This window comes from Cygnus olor, chromosome 3 (assembly GCF_009769625.2).
Source record: "Cygnus olor isolate bCygOlo1 chromosome 3, bCygOlo1.pri.v2, whole genome shotgun sequence".
NCBI classification, from domain to species: Eukaryota; Metazoa; Chordata; class Aves; order Anseriformes; family Anatidae; genus Cygnus; species Cygnus olor.
In genome coordinates, this window is record NC_049171.1 from 79987934 (window position 1) to 80009746 (window position 21813).

At 34.3% G+C, this 21813-nt stretch overlaps 1 protein-coding gene across 1 annotated transcript in view; it reads right to left on the reverse strand.

Moving 5' to 3' along the window:
* Nucleotides 1-21813, reverse strand: part of TARBP1 (TAR (HIV-1) RNA binding protein 1) — a 37224-nt gene that overhangs the window by 2962 nt on the left and 12449 nt on the right. The window contains exons 11-28 of the mRNA XM_040552586.1: nt 21530-21626; nt 21055-21230; nt 17916-18013; nt 16636-16797; nt 14917-15110; nt 13946-14198; nt 13662-13850; nt 10961-11160; nt 10720-10791; nt 9638-9758; nt 8036-8146; nt 6885-7034; nt 5509-5595; nt 4483-4679; nt 3369-3450; nt 1906-2077; nt 1454-1645; nt 344-468 (exon numbers count right to left, since the gene is read on the reverse strand). Of these exons, the coding sequence (XP_040408520.1) occupies nt 344-468; nt 1454-1645; nt 1906-2077; nt 3369-3450; nt 4483-4679; nt 5509-5595; nt 6885-7034; nt 8036-8146; nt 9638-9758; nt 10720-10791; nt 10961-11160; nt 13662-13850; nt 13946-14198; nt 14917-15110; nt 16636-16797; nt 17916-18013; nt 21055-21230; nt 21530-21626 (2678 nt within the window). The remainder of the gene's footprint in view (nt 1-343; nt 469-1453; nt 1646-1905; nt 2078-3368; nt 3451-4482; nt 4680-5508; nt 5596-6884; nt 7035-8035; nt 8147-9637; nt 9759-10719; nt 10792-10960; nt 11161-13661; nt 13851-13945; nt 14199-14916; nt 15111-16635; nt 16798-17915; nt 18014-21054; nt 21231-21529; nt 21627-21813) is intronic.

Here is a 21813-nt window from a genome sequence, read left to right on the forward strand (position 1 = left end):
TTACCAAAAGCAATGATCTAAGCAAGATAAATGCAGTGTTATTCAACTTTTATAAACAAACATCACAATTGAATATTCCGCTATAAAACACTCAGTAAGCTATAATGGCAGCTCACATAATTTTATCACAGCAGAATAAAAACTAAAGTTTTCAAATTCTTTGTTACCAGGCTGACTCAAAAAAGTTATTCCAAAATATTCAACGTTAAGTGTCAGAAATGACAGGAGCTTGTTAAATAAGAAGCTCATTTTTTGCAAGAGGAAAAAGAGGTAAGACTGTGAACTATGCATTTGCTAAACTCAAGACGTGATAGTTTTTAGCTATTAAACTGTTTCCATTCACCTCAACAAGGGGGAGCCACTGCTCTGCAGAAACACTAAGATGCTGAAACTGTTTATCTTGTATGTAATGAAGACTGCCGACAACTAGTGCAGATGCCCCAAATATTTCACTTGTACGACACAAACCTACAACAGAAGAATTAAAGTGATTTTTGTATAGAAAATAATATAAACACCATGCCAGAATATTTTAGCAAATGAAAAAGGACAAAGAATCCAAAAAAGACATTTTTATTTTAGCCCTCTGTTTTTAATCAGTTTCATGTACTTTTAGGTCTTCTCCAAGTCACACCTTGCTCCATATATCTTACCAGAAAAAAAAATGTTTTGTAACTTAGAAGACAGATAAAAATGGTAAAAGCTCTTTGTCTGGATAGCACACTTCTACAGTACTAATTACACACAGTAATGGGCCAGCGTAACAGCCTAGGTGTGGATGGATGGACATGTGCACACACACTTAAGCTCTAAATCCAATACCAGTTAAATGAAAAACTTGAGAACAACACATCACAGCATTACAGGGCAGACAGCACCAGCTTGTGGGCGTATTTTTTATTAACAGTTTACCTCTAGTTATTAAAACTGCTGACAACAGCAAGCACAATTCAATAACGTATTTGTAGGATTTGTTATATCACAGCTTGCACTTGCACAATAGGAGTACTTAAAATTGGAAATGGGTACTTTTCTGTTGTCCAACTGTCATGAGAAACTAATATATCTACAAGATTTGGTTTAATTGGTATACAAAAAAAGAAATCATTTCCCTTTAACAGCATACACAGTTATGAAAAACTTAACTGTGACAAAGAATATGAATGCAGAGAGAAACCTAGCTGTAAATTACAGTGAAGTTCTATTTAATTAATGCATGCTACGTGCAAGTGCTTTTTCTTTTCTTTTTAATAAATAACTACAGAATACTATTTTGTGAAGGGGGCAACATTTGGTTACCAAGTTCGTGAAGGATAAGGATCTATTTTTCTGGGTAGTACTAAAATACTTTTCTTATATCAACATACTAAAAAAATTCTTACAAGTAATTTTTATTAGCCGAGTGTGCTCTAAAGTCTAAAATAAAAGTTTTAAAATGTCCATTCAACCTTACCTCCTAAATTGGTAGGTTTATCAATAAGTGAAGCCACCACAATCAGTCTGCTGTTTGATTTACCAAGTTTAGCAGCACGGTCCTGAAATACCATTTCCAGGTCTAAACTAGGAGTACTGTTTTTCCAGGGTATAATCTTTTTCTGAACATCAGTCCATTCTGTTTGGCCATCTGTTTCAACTGAATTTGAACCTATGAAAACCAAGTATTAAGTCATATGGATATAAAAGTCGTAGTGAAGCTACTGCTTCAGTAAAGAAGATTACCTAAATGGTAATACTGTAGGCAACATTAGTCATCTATTATCATTTTATGGGACGTACTATGCTCATGCGGATACAAAACTAATACAGCAGGATAACAGAGATTGTGCGCATACTAAGACAAGATTTAGTACAGAAATACACTATTGCCACACACAAATAATTTAACACAGATTAGCTATATTTTACCCATGTCTTGCTGAGACCAGTCACTCAGTTTTAGATCAAGAAGTTCAGTTCGAGATTGATACCACTGAAATGTTGGTGGCAAAGGAATGTCAGTGAATCTGTCAAATTTACAGAGTGAGATCCATTCATCCTCAGCCACTTCTGAAAGGCGTGGAAGAGCGTAAAATATTGTCTGCAAGGTAACACAACATTATTAGCAAAGCATCACTCAAAGCAAGCATAGCAGATAATACATTAACCTCTAGGCAATTTTAAAGAACACATCTTTTATCTATCATCCCATGATTTTAATACTAGTTTTTCTTGCCACTTGACTTAACTTGCTAACAACTCTCATGAATCATCTCTTTACATCGAGTGCTATCCCAAACTTTCATTACACTACTCTCTCTAGTTACATGTTTTTAAGGATCTGCATTGATTACTGTTCTATAGTTTTCAGCAGAGGTCTTGTGAAAATGTTTTATGCATAACACACTGAAGGGTTTTCAGATGCCCTCATGAACTTCTAGTAAATAAAGCAGATTGCTTTAACAAGAGGAATATGGTCAAAAACATTAAAATCTAGTCCTAAAACCCAACTCAGCACCACCAAAACAGCTAACCACAATTAATCAAGGACAAAAACAAACACCACCATCACCCTGCTCGAACTCAACGTATGAATAAAATGAGGAGTTTAAAACCCAGATGTTGTGGTTATCCTATTAAGATGTACCCTGAATACATTTAAACACTCAACAAGTATCAGCCTTGCTTTTTCTTATTGTTCAAGATTTTCACTGCCTGATTGTGGTAAGTCATATCTAACACATCTAAGTGTTCACATAAGTACCTTACAGAACATCAGTTTTCAAAAATAAAAAAATACAAATAATTCCTTCTCTGAAAGACAGCACTGCTTGTGCCAAAACTCATCTATCCCCTTTCGTATTCATGTTTCTCATCTATTTTCAGTTTACCTCATATTTCCATCTCTTATTTTTATCAACACTCATATTTTTGCCTTCTGTCCATCACAGTGTTTATTCAGCTTTCAGTTATTTAAGCTATGGCAAAACATATAGCTGAAAAAGATGTTCTAGAAGCTACATATTTGTATTCTGTTCACATTAGACAACAATTTAGTTAAGCGTTCCCTGGAAGCGTTCAAGGCCAGGTGGGATGGGGCCCTGTGCAACCTGATCTAGTGGAAGATGTCCCTACCCATGGCAGGGCGGTTGGAGCCAGGTGGTCTTTAAGGTCTCTTACAACCCAAACCATTCTATGATTCTATAGCAGAGCATTAATAAGAGAATTAAGTTGTAGTCTTAACGTAAAATCCATCACAAAGTAATTTTTTTGAGTTTTAAATGCGTAATAGTCTATCATTATTTCTGCTACAATAGAGCATATAAAGAAAGTTAAAATATACTTGTACAACTATGCAGATACAATGATAAACAGTATTCTTTAGGACTTGCCTCTAGACTATAGTCCTCTAGTGGATGAAAAGTTGCAAAGAAGAAGTGATCTTGGATTCGCTGCCAGTTTCTTCTAGCATTCCTGCAATTGCAGAAAGTAATGCAAGAGGTACACAAAATGCAACATACCAGATTTTTTTAATTATCAAATTGGAATATGGCAACCCGACTGCATTTACTATATGGGAAAGAAAATAACAATTAAGTAAGCGCTAATTTAAAAAATACAGCATTCGGGAAATCAGTTTATGTTTCAAAAAAGACCCATAACATGTCTCCAAATTCTATTATTCAAAGAAAAAAGACCGGCAATAAAGGGTATCCTGTGTGGGCCTCTTACAGAAACCAAATATTAGCCTATGGTCAAGTGACTTACTTTTAATTATCAAAGCCCACTACCAAACACACTCAAAAAAGGCTATTTCCTGCTGCTTATCTGTATCCCACATCTTGACATACCAGCTTGGGTAACTTAACAGTGACTCTCATCAAGGAAACGAATGAGAATGTTCTCAGGAAAAATAAAGCAGTCCAAGTTTATGTTGGCTTACAAGACTATTAGAAATTCTAACTAATTTTAAGTAACTCATAACAACTGGTAAAAATGGATAAAAACACATATAGTATAAAAATATTTTATTTCCAAAGCACTAAACTGAAAAGCATTTATGTAAACCTTATTTAATCATCACCCAAAATTAATTTCCCCTTTTTTTTTTTTTGCCCACACAGAAGACTTTTGAAAAATATGACACCTAGAACATTTCAGTTTTATGTTTGAGAATTTACTGGTATCAGAAAGTCTGGAAGAATGATTTTTTATTTCTCCATAACCCATCAGATGACTTAGCACCTATGACTGTCATTTTTTTTTCACACCACCTCTAAACTATGAGCACTGTTCAAATGTGCCTCAGTTTTTTCTGTTGTGCTACAGTAAATTATTACTTCATTTGCTGATAAACAGACTTCACTTTCCAAGACTTGCTTTCTTTTAAATTGGAATAATAAAAAAAACAACAGAAATTATCAAGTACTATTTTAGAAATTTAGACTTATTGCAAATGTCTGTGAAGAATAATGTTAAGCTCTAAGTCAGCAGAATGTTACTAACCCTGTGCCATGCATGTTTTCCACTTGTTGAAGGCTAGATTCAATGACTGGTGTCAGAGCTTCAAATTCTTCCACATGCAACATTCTGCACATACCCCAGATTTTTTTAAGGGCAACTAATGCATAAAGTCGAACGCTGAAATTATGGTTGAAACACCACTGTAGAACTACTATGAGGGCTTTCTTCAGAACCGGCTTCTAAAAAACAAAAGAAGATTTTCATTTATGTTAAGTCTTAATGTATCATTTGGAAGTAGAAAAGTAAGGCTGGCCTAAGAACCGATGCTCTCAGGGAAGTCTTTCAGTCCAAAAGCTTTAACAGCACCTATACATGCAGATACAGACTTCTGAACATGGTTCTGATTTCCTTCCTTCCTTCCTTCTCACTATGGCACAGAGATACTTGTTTTGAAAATGTATTAGTTTATTGTAAAAAAAATAAAAATACTGTTCTGCATACATAGAAGCCTTTATTTAACATGCTTATCTTCTAGTACTTAGGATGCTTATTTTGTAAATTTACGCAGTCAAAAACAACAGAAATGCTTGGATTGCTGCAGATGTGTAGTATTTTGTTTCATGTAATTTCTGACTGTATTTAAAGTTCAATTTAAAAATTAGAATTCCAAATAAAAAAATATTTATGTAAAGTGGACTAGTTAGTTCCAAAGAACTCTGTATGAGTGTTACTATTCTATAGAAAGATGACCTTCTTTCAGGTTACCTGAGCCCACGACCATGCAAATTAAACTCAGATCAAGAAAAACAACCCTAGCTTATTTAAACTGGAACAGCTGTTCTAAAAAAACTCACAGGTAATCAGGCCCTTATGTATCCAAAACGTCTGCCATTTACCTAGTTCTCAGTAAGTCCAATATGGACGAGAAGAGCTGGTATTTTCTGTGTCAAAAGGTACCTTAGCAGCAAGTAAGTATTAAAAAGGTTTTGAAGACAGATTGCAAAAACAGTTATTTCATAAATTCAAATACAGTGCAACTGAATAAACAACAGCTTTAGTCAAACTTACCTTCTCTGAGGTATTTTGAAGAATGATGTCAAAGTGTGATAACACTGATAAAAATGTGCAGATGCTTGTTTTAAGCTTTTCCTCATCCTAAAGGAAAAAAAGAATGCCATGTTTTCTAAAATTCTGTGAAAAACATTTTGTGAAAGACAGCATAAGGTATTGTGTGCTTATGGTGCACCCAAACAGTGCAGAAGCTTACTTCCTGCACTGCCATTCCAGAACCATTGGTATTATATTAGGTGGTCTCACTAAAAATAAACATGGCAGGAAATGTTTAAGTATTTTTGACAACTTCAAATTGGTGGAAGTTAGACTGTACTGTTACAAGATTTAAACAAACTAGAATTTTTAGATTAATTTGACCCTCTAATTATCGAAGGATTTTAAATACACTCTGAAATAGAGACTTTTCCCCAGTGCAGAGAAAAGTACAGCACACATCATCAGTGAACAAAGTTGTCACACAGGGTGATATTAAATACCAGCCTGGTTTGGGGCAAAAATATACAAATACAGTTTTCAATTCTTTTTTCTTTTAAATTCTTCTCCTACTGTTTGACTTTTTGAAAAATAACTACAGTACCAACCAGGCTATTTGTATTTGATAAGCAAGACATCACCAATTAACTATGTTGAGTGGTGAGTTTCAGCAGAGGCCCACATGTAATGTCTTCCTATATGTTGGATGTGATGCAAGTACATGTTATCTACTCAGCCCAAATGTACAATGCTAATAAATTCAAGGTCGTCAGAACACACTATGACTATTTCTATTCTAGGTCAAATCTTAAGATTACTTAAGAATCCAAGACAAAAATTAAATGCTAGCATGTTCTCAGTCAACCCTTTCACGACTTTTGGGTACCATATGCACGATCTGCTTCCAGTTTGGAACTGCTTTTTAGAATGCCATTCTGACAGAAGTTTACATTCAAAGGTGCAAATTATATGTGTGTTATGTAAGCCGCGTTCCTCCTCTGACAAACAAGACTATGTAGAAGCCTTGCAGAAGCTAGGTGTGGAAACAAAAAGTGACTTGGCAATACCTTCCCACACTCAGAATCTAAGTTCTCTATGTATTCCTGATGGCACTTACGTTGGCTACTGAACAGACTACTCCTATTCAGTACACCAGCTCTACTGAGTCCATAGTAGAGTTTACATTATAAAGGGAAATCTCTCAAGAAGAATTCAATTGTCTTCAGCCACTTCTACATCACAAACTTCTAAATGGCTCAGACAACAGTCCAGACCCACTTCCGAGCTCAACAACCCACTTCTTCTAAATGAAAATACACACAATATATGAAAAAAAAAAAACCACTTTACCCTTTTTGTTCAAATTACTTTGAGTGAAAGCCAAAGTTCTTACTTACATAGCAAAAGCAGTCCCAGAATTTACTAAGAAATTGGGGATATTTATGAAGACTCAAGATAACAATCCATTCTATGAAGTATTTCACAGATGCCTGATTGTTACCAAATCCAGCCTGAAAAACTTTGTCAAGGATTCCACACAAAAAATTCTGAGAAAACAAAATCAGATAATCACTTAAGATATTATTAAAGTTATTTCTATAAAGAAAAAAAAATCTAAATAAACATTATGAGCTTTATAATATTGGAAATACTTTTGATACTCAAACTAAAACATTCTAGAACCATCTAATTTCTTTGTTACACAATTAATGTAAGTAATACTTACAGGCAAAAGACTATAAAGGTGGCTGGGATCAGACAGCAAAGTGCTACAGAAGCATTGCTATAGCACAGGCAAATTAAACAATGCACACATTAGAAACACGTACCATATCGTTCTCTATTCCTCATATGGAAGAACTGAGGAAAAGAAGGTTTGGTTGTTTTTTTTGTTTAAAATATAAACTCCTTGCAAAACATACTTAACATTCATAATCTTAACTGATGGCTACAGAATTATTAAAGAATGTTCAAACTCATAGGTACAATGTTACAGTAAGGAGACAGCACCCCTAGGGAAGAACTTGCGTCCCTGCAAGGTTGCCACAGGAGACCAAGTATAGCACCTACGTAAAATAAATTTTCACTGACATTTGAATAACTTAGAGCTGGATCTAACACTCAAGGGACTCTATTTTTCATGACTTCACAGCAATTTACTAAATTTTTCAAACATTCTATTATGAAGAAGCATTAGATGAAATCAAGAAATAAAGTTTCTACATTTTCTGGATATTCATAAAATAGCAGCATTTTTACTAAATGAAAAGCTTGAAATCAGACAATCAGTACAGTCCTAGCTAGCCTCAACTATCTATTCTGCCATACTTCACAAATCCAAGATCCAGGTTTTAGTGACCTCTAGAAATACTTAAATCCACAATTTCAAACTGAAAGAATGAAATTACACACAACGTTTAAATCAGCCACAGAGATTAGATGTCTTCTATACCATGCTACAATTAATGCATTCAGTTTACATGACAAATATTGTTGAAAGTAGATTTTAAAAAAAATCTTTAAAAAGATTTATAGTGAAGAGTAATACCTGGTCCAGCCTAGGAAGAAGTAGTATGAGAGTCTGCCATATCCTGTTTTTAATTCTATGCTGTAAAGAGTTCGCATAATAGCGTGTTCTAGATCTGGACACCTGTTCATCCTGAAAGCAAGTTAGAAATTGTATTATCTATCTTTCCTTTAAAATTGAAGACATGGAAGTGTATTTAACTGTACTGAGAACAGCATCTACTGTACAACTAGTAATCAGCACTACAAAGCTAGGAAAAATACGTTAGCCTTATTAATTTAGAAATAAATTTTGAAGCTTGTATGTGAGAAGTGTTGGAAGTTAAAAAATATATATATAAACACACACACACACAATTACACTTTGTATTTTTACTTAAGAGCATAAAAATGTTAGATATTAAGAATAGTCACAGAGCAGAAAGTTGAAGAATTTATGTAAAGGCAGCACCTACTGTACATGAACAATTAAAATAATACTGGGTAAAATAGAGCACGAAGACAAGCTGTCATTTATTTATATTAAAACAAGAACTAAATAACCTGAGGGAAGAAATGGGTATATAAATTCAAACATTTCTACTTTAATATATACATATAAAAATGGATTTAATCATTCTCTAGATTAGTTCAGCTTGTAACCGCAGCTCTAGTTTTGGGACGGAAACTAGTATTCTGCAGTAAAAAAACCATGCTTATGTGAAAGAAAATAAATCAAATAAATGGAACTTTGAAAATAACAAATTAATGTTCTCACATACTCATATAGCTTTAGATTCTTTCCTTATGTACTCTGTTTTGGCCTTCTTAGTAAACACATGACACTGAAAACTATTTCCTTAACTTTTTAAAAAGAAAATTATGCAGTGATGCAAGTTCCATATTAATATCAAAATGGAAACACCTTTTTTTTTTTTTTTTTTTACACGTTTAAGCCTCATATTTGAGGAAGAAAGGAAATCCATTTTAAAGCTCAAGTTACTTTTTCCACTTGATTTACTTTATAACAAAAATATTACCAACTTTTCTTTACCAGTTAATTGGACAGGAGGGAATGAATAAAGGATCACCCCTTCCACGTTCATTAGACAAAATCAGAATTCTATACTACGAGAATGCACAGGTTATGGTCTAATAGCTGCTGTAGTAAATTACCACTGGTTTTACACTAGTGCCAGTGTATAAGCAGTCATGATATAAATGAAAATCAGATCCCAATCTTCTCCATTAATCTCATTTATAAAGGCCTAATTAGACAATAGCTCTCACAATTCAAAAAGTAGTTTGCAATTGTTAAAGCGAAATGCAGTGCTTCAAAATGCAGACTAAAGGAAAATACTTAATGGAACAATGGTTACAATTTGGATACTACTCAGCGAAGTCAGAACATCCCCTAAAATACAGAAATAAACCTGGAATAGACTTTTTTTTTTAACCATTACAGTTTGGCAATTTGGATGAATTAACTCATGTCTTATAATAAGGAGCAAAAGAAATGTCTTAAAGGGCAAATCTAGACAGGCTATACAAACAACTACAAAAGTACTTAAAGTTGAATTGTTGTTTAAGTACTTTGCATTTTAATAATTAACATTAAATTTATATATGAAAAAATGAAGCTTACTTTATCAAGTAGTTTGCTGACAATGTCTTCCATAAACATCTTATGCAAGGTATTTGATCCATCCAACAAGCACAGAAATTTAATAGCACAAACCCTCACATAGTGATCATCTCGGTTTGTACTGTAAAATATTAGTAAAAAAAAAAAAGTCAAACTATTTGTTCAGATATAAAGATAAATCCTAAATTAAAGGAAGTAGCAAGCTTTATCTTGAACATACATACGATGCTCTCAACTGCAGAACAGACTGGGCCATAGAAGAAGTCAAAGGACTTGTTTAAGATGAATGCATTTTGTTACTCAGTTAATGCCAAAAACACATTAGAAAGCTCAAATTTTGAGAAGAATGACAAATGCTGCAAATATGCTGGGAAATTTTGAAAGCGGAAGGCAAAACAAACACAGTAAACCTCCCATTTGTCACAAAAGACTGAGAAATTGCCATCAAGTTGCCTGTAGTGAGATGACAGAATACATAAATAACCCAAACCAGACCATCATTGATGATGAAGAAAACTGGTGAGTTCCAGTTCAGGTTATGGCAACAACACTTCCCCAAAATACTACATTGTAACTGTTTCTCTTTTTCCACTGAGTAAAGGTTGGAGTCAGGGTGAAAAAAAAGTTCAATATTCCAGCAGCCAATGTCCCCCCATTTTGAAAACTGGATGCAGAGCTTACTGCCGGTATGTCAAAATAAAAAGGCCTACAGCCCATGTTGAAAAAAGTCAAGCTCCAAATGCAGCTGCATTAATTAAAGCCTAAATTTATTAACCATTAAGTCTGCAATGATGAGATACACATCAGCACTCCTTATGATAACTGCACCCTAAAAAGTCTTATTTTTATGAGGTGAAATAACGAGGAAGTAGTTATTTCTGTTCCATTCAGGTTATCAAATTTGAATATACTTTCCTGAAAATACCTACCTACATTTTGAATGTAATGTGACATCATTGTCTTTCACTGATATTTAAAATTATGAATATACTCCTAAGAAGCTGGCTCAAAAAATGTCTTTCCTATTACAGCATCAATAGCGATGAAGACACAATTCAGACTAAATATTGTAAGATACATACCTTTCCGTAACAACATTTGCTGCACATTTTTCTCCAAGGTCTTCTACAAAGGCATGCACATCCTGTATAAGTCTTCTCAGACAATAAAAGACAAAGAAACAAAGTTAGCAGAATAGCACAGAAAAAACTTTTCTCAAATATCTCAAAGATTAGAAGAAAACAAAGACCACAAAGTTGTAGCAATCATACACATGGACCTGAAGTTTTTTTTTTTGTTGTTTTTTTTTTTTTTTTTTTTTACCTTTGATCTCTCCTAAATACAGTTCCAAAGACACAAGCCTCAGTGATAAGTTCACAGTAATTCCCAGCATTTAAGAAAGCATTTGTCAACGCACTTCTGTCATCAACGGCGGGAAATATCCAAGATCGACAACAATGACTAAGAACTACATTGAAGACTCCAGTCTTTGTAGCGGACAAATCTATGAGCTTGAAAATTATCTGAAAAGAAGAAATAAAAGATTAAAAGTCTAGTTTCCACATTTGCTAGAATTATTAAACACTACTGCAATATTATCCTATTAGAACAGGTGTGATTCCCTCCGGCATCTGAGACTTGCTCAGGTTAATACTATCTTGAATTTATTCACAATTCTCTGATTATATTGGCAGGTGAATGGCTAACAACTGGCCCACTATGTTTATGTTGAACAGGAAACAAAACAAATGCTTATGCAAATGTAACACACAACTTCATTGAGTGCACAAACCTGGTGTTTTTAATCAATCCGCATGAATTTAGAAAAAAAATAATTTCTTCCATATGTACCTATATCACTAATTCTCTTTAATGAGGATTACATCTATTTTTAAGTTCAAGTTCATATTTGAGAAGTTTAGGAAATTTAAGTTCTAGCACAATTAATATTTGCATAAATCACAAGGAAGGAAGCAGAAGAAACGAAGCCTAAAACCGCAGCGCTCTGGGCACCTCTCTAGAAGACGTTCTGTGTTTTACCACAGCAATACTTCCTTTTTGGTACAAAAGTATCTCTTCATTCCACACCCCTAACTATTATTCAAAAGACAGTGGACTGTGGCAGGCAAAATTACGCTTCTATAGTGAATCAGTATCAGGCAATTCAAATTTATTTATTTATTTATCTTTGTCTCTAGCTAAACCTATACAGCCACTGCACAAGGGGTCATGGCAAAAGAGACTGCCAAGGAGTGGGATAAGAATATATGTAAGTAGACACTTGCTTGGGAACTTTATCTTCATTTTCTTATGAAGGGGCAGAGGGTGGCTCGACCAGATGCCCTTTGCTGAATATAGGAGACCTTCATTACCTCCTGATGCTTGTTGTCGTAGTGTGCCCCACTGCAGACAATGGGATAGCTGTCACAGAGACTCAAGATTCAACACTGGCAAAATACACCTTAAATAATGTCTCAAACACTAACACTGAAGTTAAGACAAGTAGTTCTTGAAAATTAAAAAAAAAAAAAAGATCAAAGAAAAATAAAAGCTACAACTCATCAGTTACCACACAATTACTAATTCTAGACATTCATTAAAACAAAAAGATAGCAGGTTTCTAGATCTAGGCATTTGCATCTCTTTGTATACATCTTATTTTGACTTGGGTCCACATTAAGACTACAAACGCAAAGTGTTATCTAATGTTTAAAATAGATGACAGCAACATTGTTTTGAAGAAAATGGGCCAAAACAAAGTTAATACCTTTTTTTTTTTTAATTATTATTTATGAATATGAGTCTGAGATCAGGACAAAGCTAATTATGTGGACCTTCAAGGCAAAACTGCAACCCCTTTTATGGTAACTTCTGTGCTACGTGCAAAGCAGCACAAGACAATAATTCTAAGCATACATACATATGGGTAACATTTACGAAGTATTACTGCTCTGGTAAATGTGTTACAGTAATTGTGTAATTGACTGCTCTGTACAAACATCTAATGTTCAGGGGAAAAAGCAATTAAAAAAGCAGGGAAACATCAAAGATTATTTAAAAGAAAAATATTTATGTCATTCCTGTGTATAGAGCCAAGTTGAATCAAAGCCCCAGTACTGAATACAGTGACTCAAAATGAAAACATCATGACATGTGTGGACTTCAGAAATATAGAAAACTACATACATCTTACAAAAAACAGTAAAAAATCATTTTTTGTCTTCCAAAATATGAAGCCAGTTCTACCACACTCTAAGGAGACAATGATTTTTCTGTTGTTTCCTACACCTGGATATTCAGAGAAAAAAAAAAAGACCTTTAAAGATGCAGTTAAAGTAGTTAAATCTATCTCATTCCATCTTATTAAGTGCTGAAGGGTTGTAATTTTTCATCTGAGAAAGTATTTTCTTAAAAGACCATTAGAAAAATTTCCCAGAATATTAAGTTTTTGCCAGTGCAGGTGGCAAATCCCAAACAACAACAACAAAAAAGAATTGCCTAATGTAAGTATAGAACAAAGACCAAAATACGTTTTACTGAATGCAGAACATACCAGTCTAAAAATCAAAGAAACGGTACTTTTCATTTTCTGTGTTAGAAGAACAAACAACAGATATGTAGTTTTTCATTTGTAAGCCTTACTCTGAAGTAGCACAAGTTTGCAAACAATAAAAAACTAACAACATTTTAGAAATATGCATTTTGATCTTTTGTTTGTACTGCATTGCAGATATCCTTCAATTGTTTGCTATTACCTTCACGAGCAGAGCAGGAGAAAAAGGTGACTGAATGAATGAGTATGAAGGCTTCAGAAATCTTTTTACTTTTTTACCAAAAAGAACTATCATTTCTTTTTGTTTAAAGTTCTATTTGTTTATCCTCACTCTAATTCTCAGATCAAACTAGTACCTTTTCAAAAAGGAAAAATTCACCACAAACACCAAAGAGAAAATAAAAAGTAAAACACATTTTTAGATTCAGGTAAATTTTGTGTTCATTTCCCAAAAAGAATTCTTAAACTGACCTCTTTTATTTTGGCATATGCTTGACCCTTTGCACTTGCAGCAACAGCTAGAACCTCAGTATCAAAGATGAACTGAACAAATGCTTTCAGATTGGACCAAAATATTAACTGTGTGTTGCTCAAAGAAGATATGATTTTCCAAGCCAAATCAAATGCTTCTATGCAGAGAGATTCTGATGAGTTCAGAAGCTAGAACGAAGAGGAAAAAAAAAGTAGTAGTACATTTGACAAAACAAACAACCAAACAAAACTGTTAGTATCTTGCAGCTGGTTATATCTTTTACCTTGGGAACAAGGACTTTCATGCAGTCGAACACAGGTAAAACCTGGTCCGAAGGAAGAATAGTTAGGGCTTCTAATGCAGACTGTAGAATTTTTCTTGATCTTTCAACTGTAAATAAGGACAATTCTGAAGTTTCTTCTTCTTGAGCCAGCATTGGAAACGTATTTAAAACGAAACGCAGACAAATCCACTGGTCACGAACATAGCGTGCAACAATTTTTCCCCATCCCTGAGATGATGTTTCTTCACATAAACTGTAAGAAAAGTATCAGTCTTAAATATATACTATATTAACTCATCTTGTGCATTCCTATCTACCACGAAGAGCTTAACCATACTTACTATTTTTGAGATGCTAAAATTTACACAGGTGCAGAGGGAGACTGGGCAAACTCATGGAAGAGAAGTCTACAAGTAAACTTTTCTAAACACAGAGAAATGAGTTCTGGGCTCAAGTAGTCTCATTATTCAAACTTCTGGGACAGTATTCTGTGGAAACATCACTACATGCCTTCCATACCTTCATTTTCCCAAAGAATTTGTCTTTTAACCCTCTGGCTTGCTCTGGGCTTCCTTCCCTTCCCCAACAGTAAATAATTTCCTTTTAAACCAACTCGTGTACATGCCATGGCTTTGTGCTCTCTACAGATATGTAAACTGGCATAAGTATCAGCAGTATTCAAAACCAGTTCTAGTTACATAGTACTAGAAAGTTAATAGCTTTACAGCATTGGATGACTGAGCTCAAGAACTTTTGGTCTGACCTACTATGGCTGCTTTAATGTTCTAAAATCTGAATGTAAAGGCAGAAGAGCACCTGAATGAATCTTTCATGTTCAGAATTCTTCCTTTTTACCTTGGTATAAAGTTATCAAAGAGAAGATAAGGAGAAAAAACCAGCACTTTAATCACTTCTTCACTCTCTAATCCAACTTTTTCTGAAGTATTACTTAAGCTACCTCACAGACGTACCTACTTTTTTCTTCAATGTAAGGTGGTTTCTTCAATACTTCATTAAATTGGAAAAAGGAAATAAATCTCTTTAGAGCATCCACAGAAGGCAGAGCTTCAAGATGTGCTTCAGGTTTCTGATCCATTATTTCGCAAACTACTGTGAGTGAGGCCATGCTTATTACTTTTTTAATTTGTTCTTTAAGCTTCAGCTCCTAATAAGATCAAATCAAATATAAACAATCAAACATGCGTCCATTTCTTCTAATATATTAATAACCAACTGATACATATGGTAATCCTGTTTCTGTCACCTTGGACATCACAAACTAGCAACTCTGCACCCCTGTACTTCTTTTCTCTTAACCTAGGCATAACACAGTTTTGCCTTAGCTAGGTCAGTGCAATCAAGCACAAGTTGGGAGCACTGAAAAAAAGTACAAGCCTTACAGATTACAGTCATTTATTCATTCAGTGCAGGAGTCTAGCTTGACACTCTAGCTTGGAACACTTGTATATTGCCAGGTAGCAGTCTATATATTGCTGGACGCCAATTAAAGATTCACGTCCGTGTAGTCACAAACCCAATGCAACAGGACGGTGCAAATCTGGAATTCCTTTTAGCCTCTTGGAACAGCTACTGCATGGTCACAACACATACAGTGTTTTGTGTATTTTATATGCATATATTCAAAGCTGAATGAAACAAAAAGTCTTAAAGCATCAATAAGCATATAGTTTCCCAGTAATATTAAAAGCTAAGTGTTATTTAAATATCTTCAAACTACTTTCAGCCGTCTAGAGCACAGAAAACATTTTCCCATCTGAATTACTCAACATTTTATTTTTTCTTCTTAAATAAACTTAAGCTGAAAATGTGCTATACGAGCAATTGGAAAAGTCATCACGACAGTATAGTTGTCACTGAATTCAAAAGAAGTTTGTAAAGGCATCATTGAACATGTCTGAACCAGAAAAATATTTACTTCGAAATTACTGGTGTTAAGCACATAATTCATATATGTTCTTGGTTAGAAATTCATTCTTGTTCTTTGTTAGAAAAGTAAACCTAGCAAATCCAATACTTAATTTTTTTTTACTGTGCTATTAACTGTTCTTGATCGATAATTCAACCCAGACAATACCAAAGCCTATACTGCCCAGGAAGTCTTCGTTTAATCCCCTCCTTTTATATGACAGTAATGTTTCTTTACCTTTTGAAAATGTATGTATTAGGCTAGTATACCTGAAATACAACTATAGAACAATGAACATAATGATTTGTATGAAAATCCAAAGCAATGCTAGGTTCTGGAATTTTTTTCTCTGTATGTTCAAACTTTGAAATTGTAAAGATCATTGATACTAAGGCATACCAAAGGCATTTTCATTTAACTATAACAACCTAGGTAAGATCAGTTCACGTTCGAGGAAAAAAGCTTTTGAGTACCTACTGTCCACTATTACAACTGAAGTTTCACTTTTTTTTAAAAAAAAGTCGATACAACTAAAATGAAACTGAAGTAAGAAAACAAAAGTACTAAAAATCTTAGCTACAAATATTTTACATTGACATTATATTCCCAACTAATTACACATGCGGGAAAATATATGTATACGTGCATACACAAAATTTATACTAGAAATATGGCTATAACTATATCATTGATATGTGTATTAATAACTACAGTTTAATTTACTTTATATTAATAAATATTGTTATAATACTGAATTAATTACCTCTTTGCAATTTGTCTCCCGAAAATTACGAATAGAGGCATTAGTGAGGGACAAAATGAAATTCTTGATAGTTGGTAACTTTTTCCAGCTGACTTGGGAGCACAAATTCACAATCTCTGGAATTAAGGCTAAGTATAGATCACAACGATCCAGATCACCCACCTAAGAAAGAGGATACAAAAGTAAACTGAAGCATTAAGAGGTGGAAACAAACTGAAAAGAGAAAAAAACCTAATATCAACAATGATAGCAGAAGGAAAGCAACAGGAAGGAAAACAAATTTATTAGTATTTTAAATCTTGTCTTTTCATCTTATAGGTTATTTTAGTTTAGGGCTTGTGATTATGCCTTAGAAGAGGCAGTCTGAAATTCTGTAAGAAATCTCCAGTTCTTTTAATTGGTAAGGTTATTTCCCTCACTGGGAGCAAAGGAATGCCCCATAAAATCCCCCGAGCTAGCCTGAAACAATGTTCAAATCTAACTCAGTTATCAGAACATAGCACTGCATTGCACCCTATACACATACAATGGTACGTCCTGCACTTCTCCAACTGGATTTTATCTCATGATTATATCTTACTTTATGGCTTCTTATTCTCCTAGCCTATTGTACTTGTATCTTTTTTCCACACCATAAAACTACCCGTCTATTAAGCTGTTCACTCAGGGAATCATATTAAAAAAATCCTTTAGCTTTCAGAGTAGCTCCTCTGCATTTTCACCCACATTCAGACTTCGAAATTCTCCTGATTCAACACTAATACTTGTTTTGATGCAGTAGCATGTTTCTTATCTGTCTTCTATCACACTCATATTTTGGGAACTGTCTGCTATCAACTTTATTTTCTTTGTGTTTCTTTTACTTTGTACTTTTCATACTATTTCCAAGAAGGTACCCCAGACCCTCATGCCTCTGTCCAAGTTTCTACCCTCACAGAGGCATGAACTTTTTTTCAGCTGTTGTTGTTACTATATTCTCCCACAGAAAATGTTTTCTCCACTTTCCCAAGCAAAAAAAAATGAATTTTGACTTCTATTCATTATAACTTCTGCACACATTTCCATATAACTTTCTCCATGAAATCTGAACTGGCTTTCTTTTCTAAACTCACTCTTCATTAAATAACTCTTATTGTGTCCATTCAAAAAAAGTTTACAAAAAAGTTGACTTGCACAGAAATGCTGAAGTGCTTGAAGACTTGGTATAAAAACTAAGAACATCGGTAAATCAAATTAACAAGCAAAGTCATGCCAAAGTAAGTCTCATAACAATTACTTACCGTACTTAATTCATTTGTAGTAAGCTGACGGAGTATAAATTCAAGAATACTCTCCACAGGTGTCATTAGAGATTTCCAAATAAAAGACAATACCTTATCTATGTGAAAAGCAAAATAAATGCATTAACATACAGAAGTGCACTTTCTTAAATTAATTTATTACATCACACAGATTTGTTACAGTGTCAATGTTATACAGTAATAAGTATTCAAATACCTAAGAATACCTTAAAAACAGTTCAGTACTGTTTAGCAACACAAACATTAGAGCCAAGCGAATCAAACCAGATGATAACCTTTCCTGTGGTTTATCATGAATTGGCAAGCCAAAAAAATCCATGGGAAACCCAAAGATAAAAGCTTGATTTTCCATTTTTTAATGCACACTCACCGTAGTTCCATCCCTGTGCACAAACACCTTATTTGTAAACATATTCCTTAATAAAGAACAGAGTTTTCACATCCAGCAATTAATTGTATGCAAGAAAAACACAGTTCTCTAATACGTACAGAAGTGAAAACAGTGGGGTTTTTGGTTTTCTTTTGTTGTTTTATACTATTTAAAGATAACTGAGATTTAGATAGAGACCAATCTTTACCCCTGGTAAAACACACTTATCTACAAACACACTTCAATCTGTGCTTCAAAAGGGTGAGAGCTAGCTGGCACTGAAAGCCAAAGAAATAATATATCAATATGAAAATGGAGCTAAAATCCTCTGCATGATAATCCTGTTCTAAAACCATAAGTCGTTAGTTTCTGTATTTAGGGGAGTTACCCAGAGGATACATCTACTGATAATTTTTCACTTGTTGACCTTGAGATAGACTTAATTCAGCAAAGTTTTTATGAAATAGAGGAAGACCTTCAAAAGGTAGAAATAAAACAGGATTCACTTCCAGAAGTTCCAAATCAATATTGTGATTATCTTCAGTGGTCCCTATTAAAATGGCTCACCGGGCTGAATTTCTAATGCTTTATGTGTATAGAACAAGCAGTTTAACTACATCACATTACTAACATTTAATCATTTTTTTCTTAAAGTGACTGAAGTTTCAAATCACTAAAAAGTCTTTTGCAATTAAAATTCAGAAATTCTTCAGATAAAACGTTTAAGAAAGAAAACCACAATTTGCTATCAGTGGCTCTATGACACTATCAAAAACAATAAATAGCAAATGCTTACTTGTTTAAAACAGTGAAGTCTCACAGCTGTACAGACAGCAAGACCTCTGGAAAAATACTGCTGCTTTCAGATATATGTCTGTCCCTATTACAGCATTTTTAAATAAAAGCACTTTCTAATTATTATTATTTTTGTTTTAGAAGCTTAAAAAAATCCCTTCTTCTTCCCTAACATTTTCTCATTTTCCATTTGACAGAAAGGACTGTTCACCTTCATGGCAGCAAAGCTTTTGTATTCTACAGCATTACATTTCCCACCCCCCCAACCACCAATGCAGTCTATTTACAGCTCTGGAAGCAAGATTTATTACTTGGCTCCCCTGAGCAAGATGAAGAACCATGAAAACATTGTAGGAAATAATAGAAGAATTACTTTTCTTAACACAAACAGACGTAACACTGTAAGTCCAACTCCAAAAGCCTCTTTAAAGGCTACTGATGATGAGCTGTAGTATAGCACCTACAGGAGGGAAGCATTCAAAAGGACAAAGATACTGTGATGCTCAGCCTTGCAATAGCTTAAGAACTCTGGCAGCAGAACTAATTCTAAGTTAGGCATCCAAATTCCCAAAGCAGAAGCAACTGACTGCATCTACATTAGCAAGCATAGCAGCACATAAGGAAATGATTTATGGAATAAAAACCTAACATGTAGTCTCCTGTTTTAGAGGGTTCTGCTTCCAGCTTGCTCTAGCCCAGTGCTGTGATCTGAAAGCACACTGGCAGTTGAAACACATCTTCCAATTTAGTTTCACCTGAAGGAATCCACCTCAGCAGTCAGAGACCATCCCACAATACCAACTTTAACGGCCTGCATAATTAGCATTCGACATTTCAGTCGAACAGTTGTAATTCAGGAGGGGGGTTACTGTATAAAGCACGTTTTAAAATAAGGTTAGGCATTTAACGTCAGGACTGCATTTAGACATCTTTATGAAACCTGGATGCAGAAACCAAAATCATTTCTTCCCCCATGTAAGAGCCTAAATTTGTGGCCCCTGCTCCAAAGTATACTCTTGTATTTCATGTTATAAAACACACAAAGACAAAAAAAAAAAACAGTCTGGTGAAGCAGAAATCAAAGGTCAAGTTCCCTCTTGTTTTAGTTCTGCATTCTAATCATGACAATTAGGTTGCAATGTTTCACTTGCTCTCAGGAAAAAAACAAACAATAGATCTGTTCTGGTTACACATTGACAAAACCTTTGAGCAAAAGGAGTAGTAAGGACTCCACAGCTTTTGCCCTGAGTTTGTAGCTGAAAGGGCTACAAGTGCTCAGTCTGTGGGGGACCACATCAATCATGCCAGCAGGCTTGTGCTTAAATAAGTACCACTTAACCGTCCTGCTTTTGACCAAGATCAAACTAAACCAAGTCAGTTAAGCTTGCCAACTGAAATCATGCCTAAGATTGTGAAATAATTAGCGTCATCCTAACTTTTTCAGTCTGAACAAAATTAATTGAGACAAAAATGTCTACCAGTCAACCCAGAGAACGGTAGGTCTAGGAAGATCACTTCATGCACTCAGGTAAGGCTCTGCCTGAACCTGCGGTAACTAAGCAGGTTAGGCTGGGCTTCTGTACTAATTTATTTTTCAAGTGGCTAAATGATTTTTGAAATCCATACATCAGCAAAGAACAGGCCTATAGACACTTGTAACATGGGCACATTCTACAAAATTTAACTAACTGCAAATCTAATCTTAATGGATAACCATGTTTTTTTAGGGTTCCATATTCTCTATTCCCACTTTGGGAAACCTTCAGAAGAGCCTCTGTAGGACTGGACCCACAGCCTGATTTCATAAAAGATTATGTCAGCTTGTCCACTTAAAAAAAAATTTCACTTCTAGGCTAGTATTAATTTGACAAGATAGCCTTAAAACATTAAGTACCTTATTTTTAGTTAGACTATAATTAATATAAGACACAGTATACTGAAGACATCACTAACCATCTTGCGTATTGGAACATTTTAACGAACGGGTCTGCAATAACTTCAAGAGAAGCTGTAGGCTTTTATCTGTTTTCAGTGTTGGTATGTAAGCATTACTGCCCAGTTTCATCAAGACATCCAGAAGAGGGTTCAAGAAAGCCTCTAGTTCAATCCATTCTATGTTGCTTTTTCCACTACACAAAAACAAAAATTAAAAAGAAAGTCTTCTTCTGAGTATCTGCCTTAAGTACTGAAGTCACTTACTTATGGAAATAAATAGGACACAGGTTTCCAAGCCACTTAAGTATCTACAGAAATGTTATCCAGCATGTTTGCAGCAACACTTGGATAAGGTCTAAGGGTCTATCAGGCTGACCCGATGTCTACAGAGACAGACAATTTCCCATCTTGATTAGGCTTCTATCAGACCCTTAGGGCATAGGTAGATAAGAAAAAAAGAGCAAAAATGTAAAGTAAGATAATTCATACTTACCTGGATTTATTCCTCATCTGCTCCACATCAGCAGCCAACAGAATCATTGTTGCAACAAGCTTAGCTTCAAACCAGTCAGGCATAAAGCAATTTTCTCCTAATTAAAGATATTTTAAGGTTTCCACAACATTTAGAAAATAGCATTTTTTAAATAAATTATTGAAAGAAATTAATAGTATAAAAGCAACTACTGTTAAAAATAATATTACTACTATTTTTTTGCATTCTTTTACCTAAATACAAACTCAAACACAAGTACTTTTCCTCTACACATCATAGAAGTT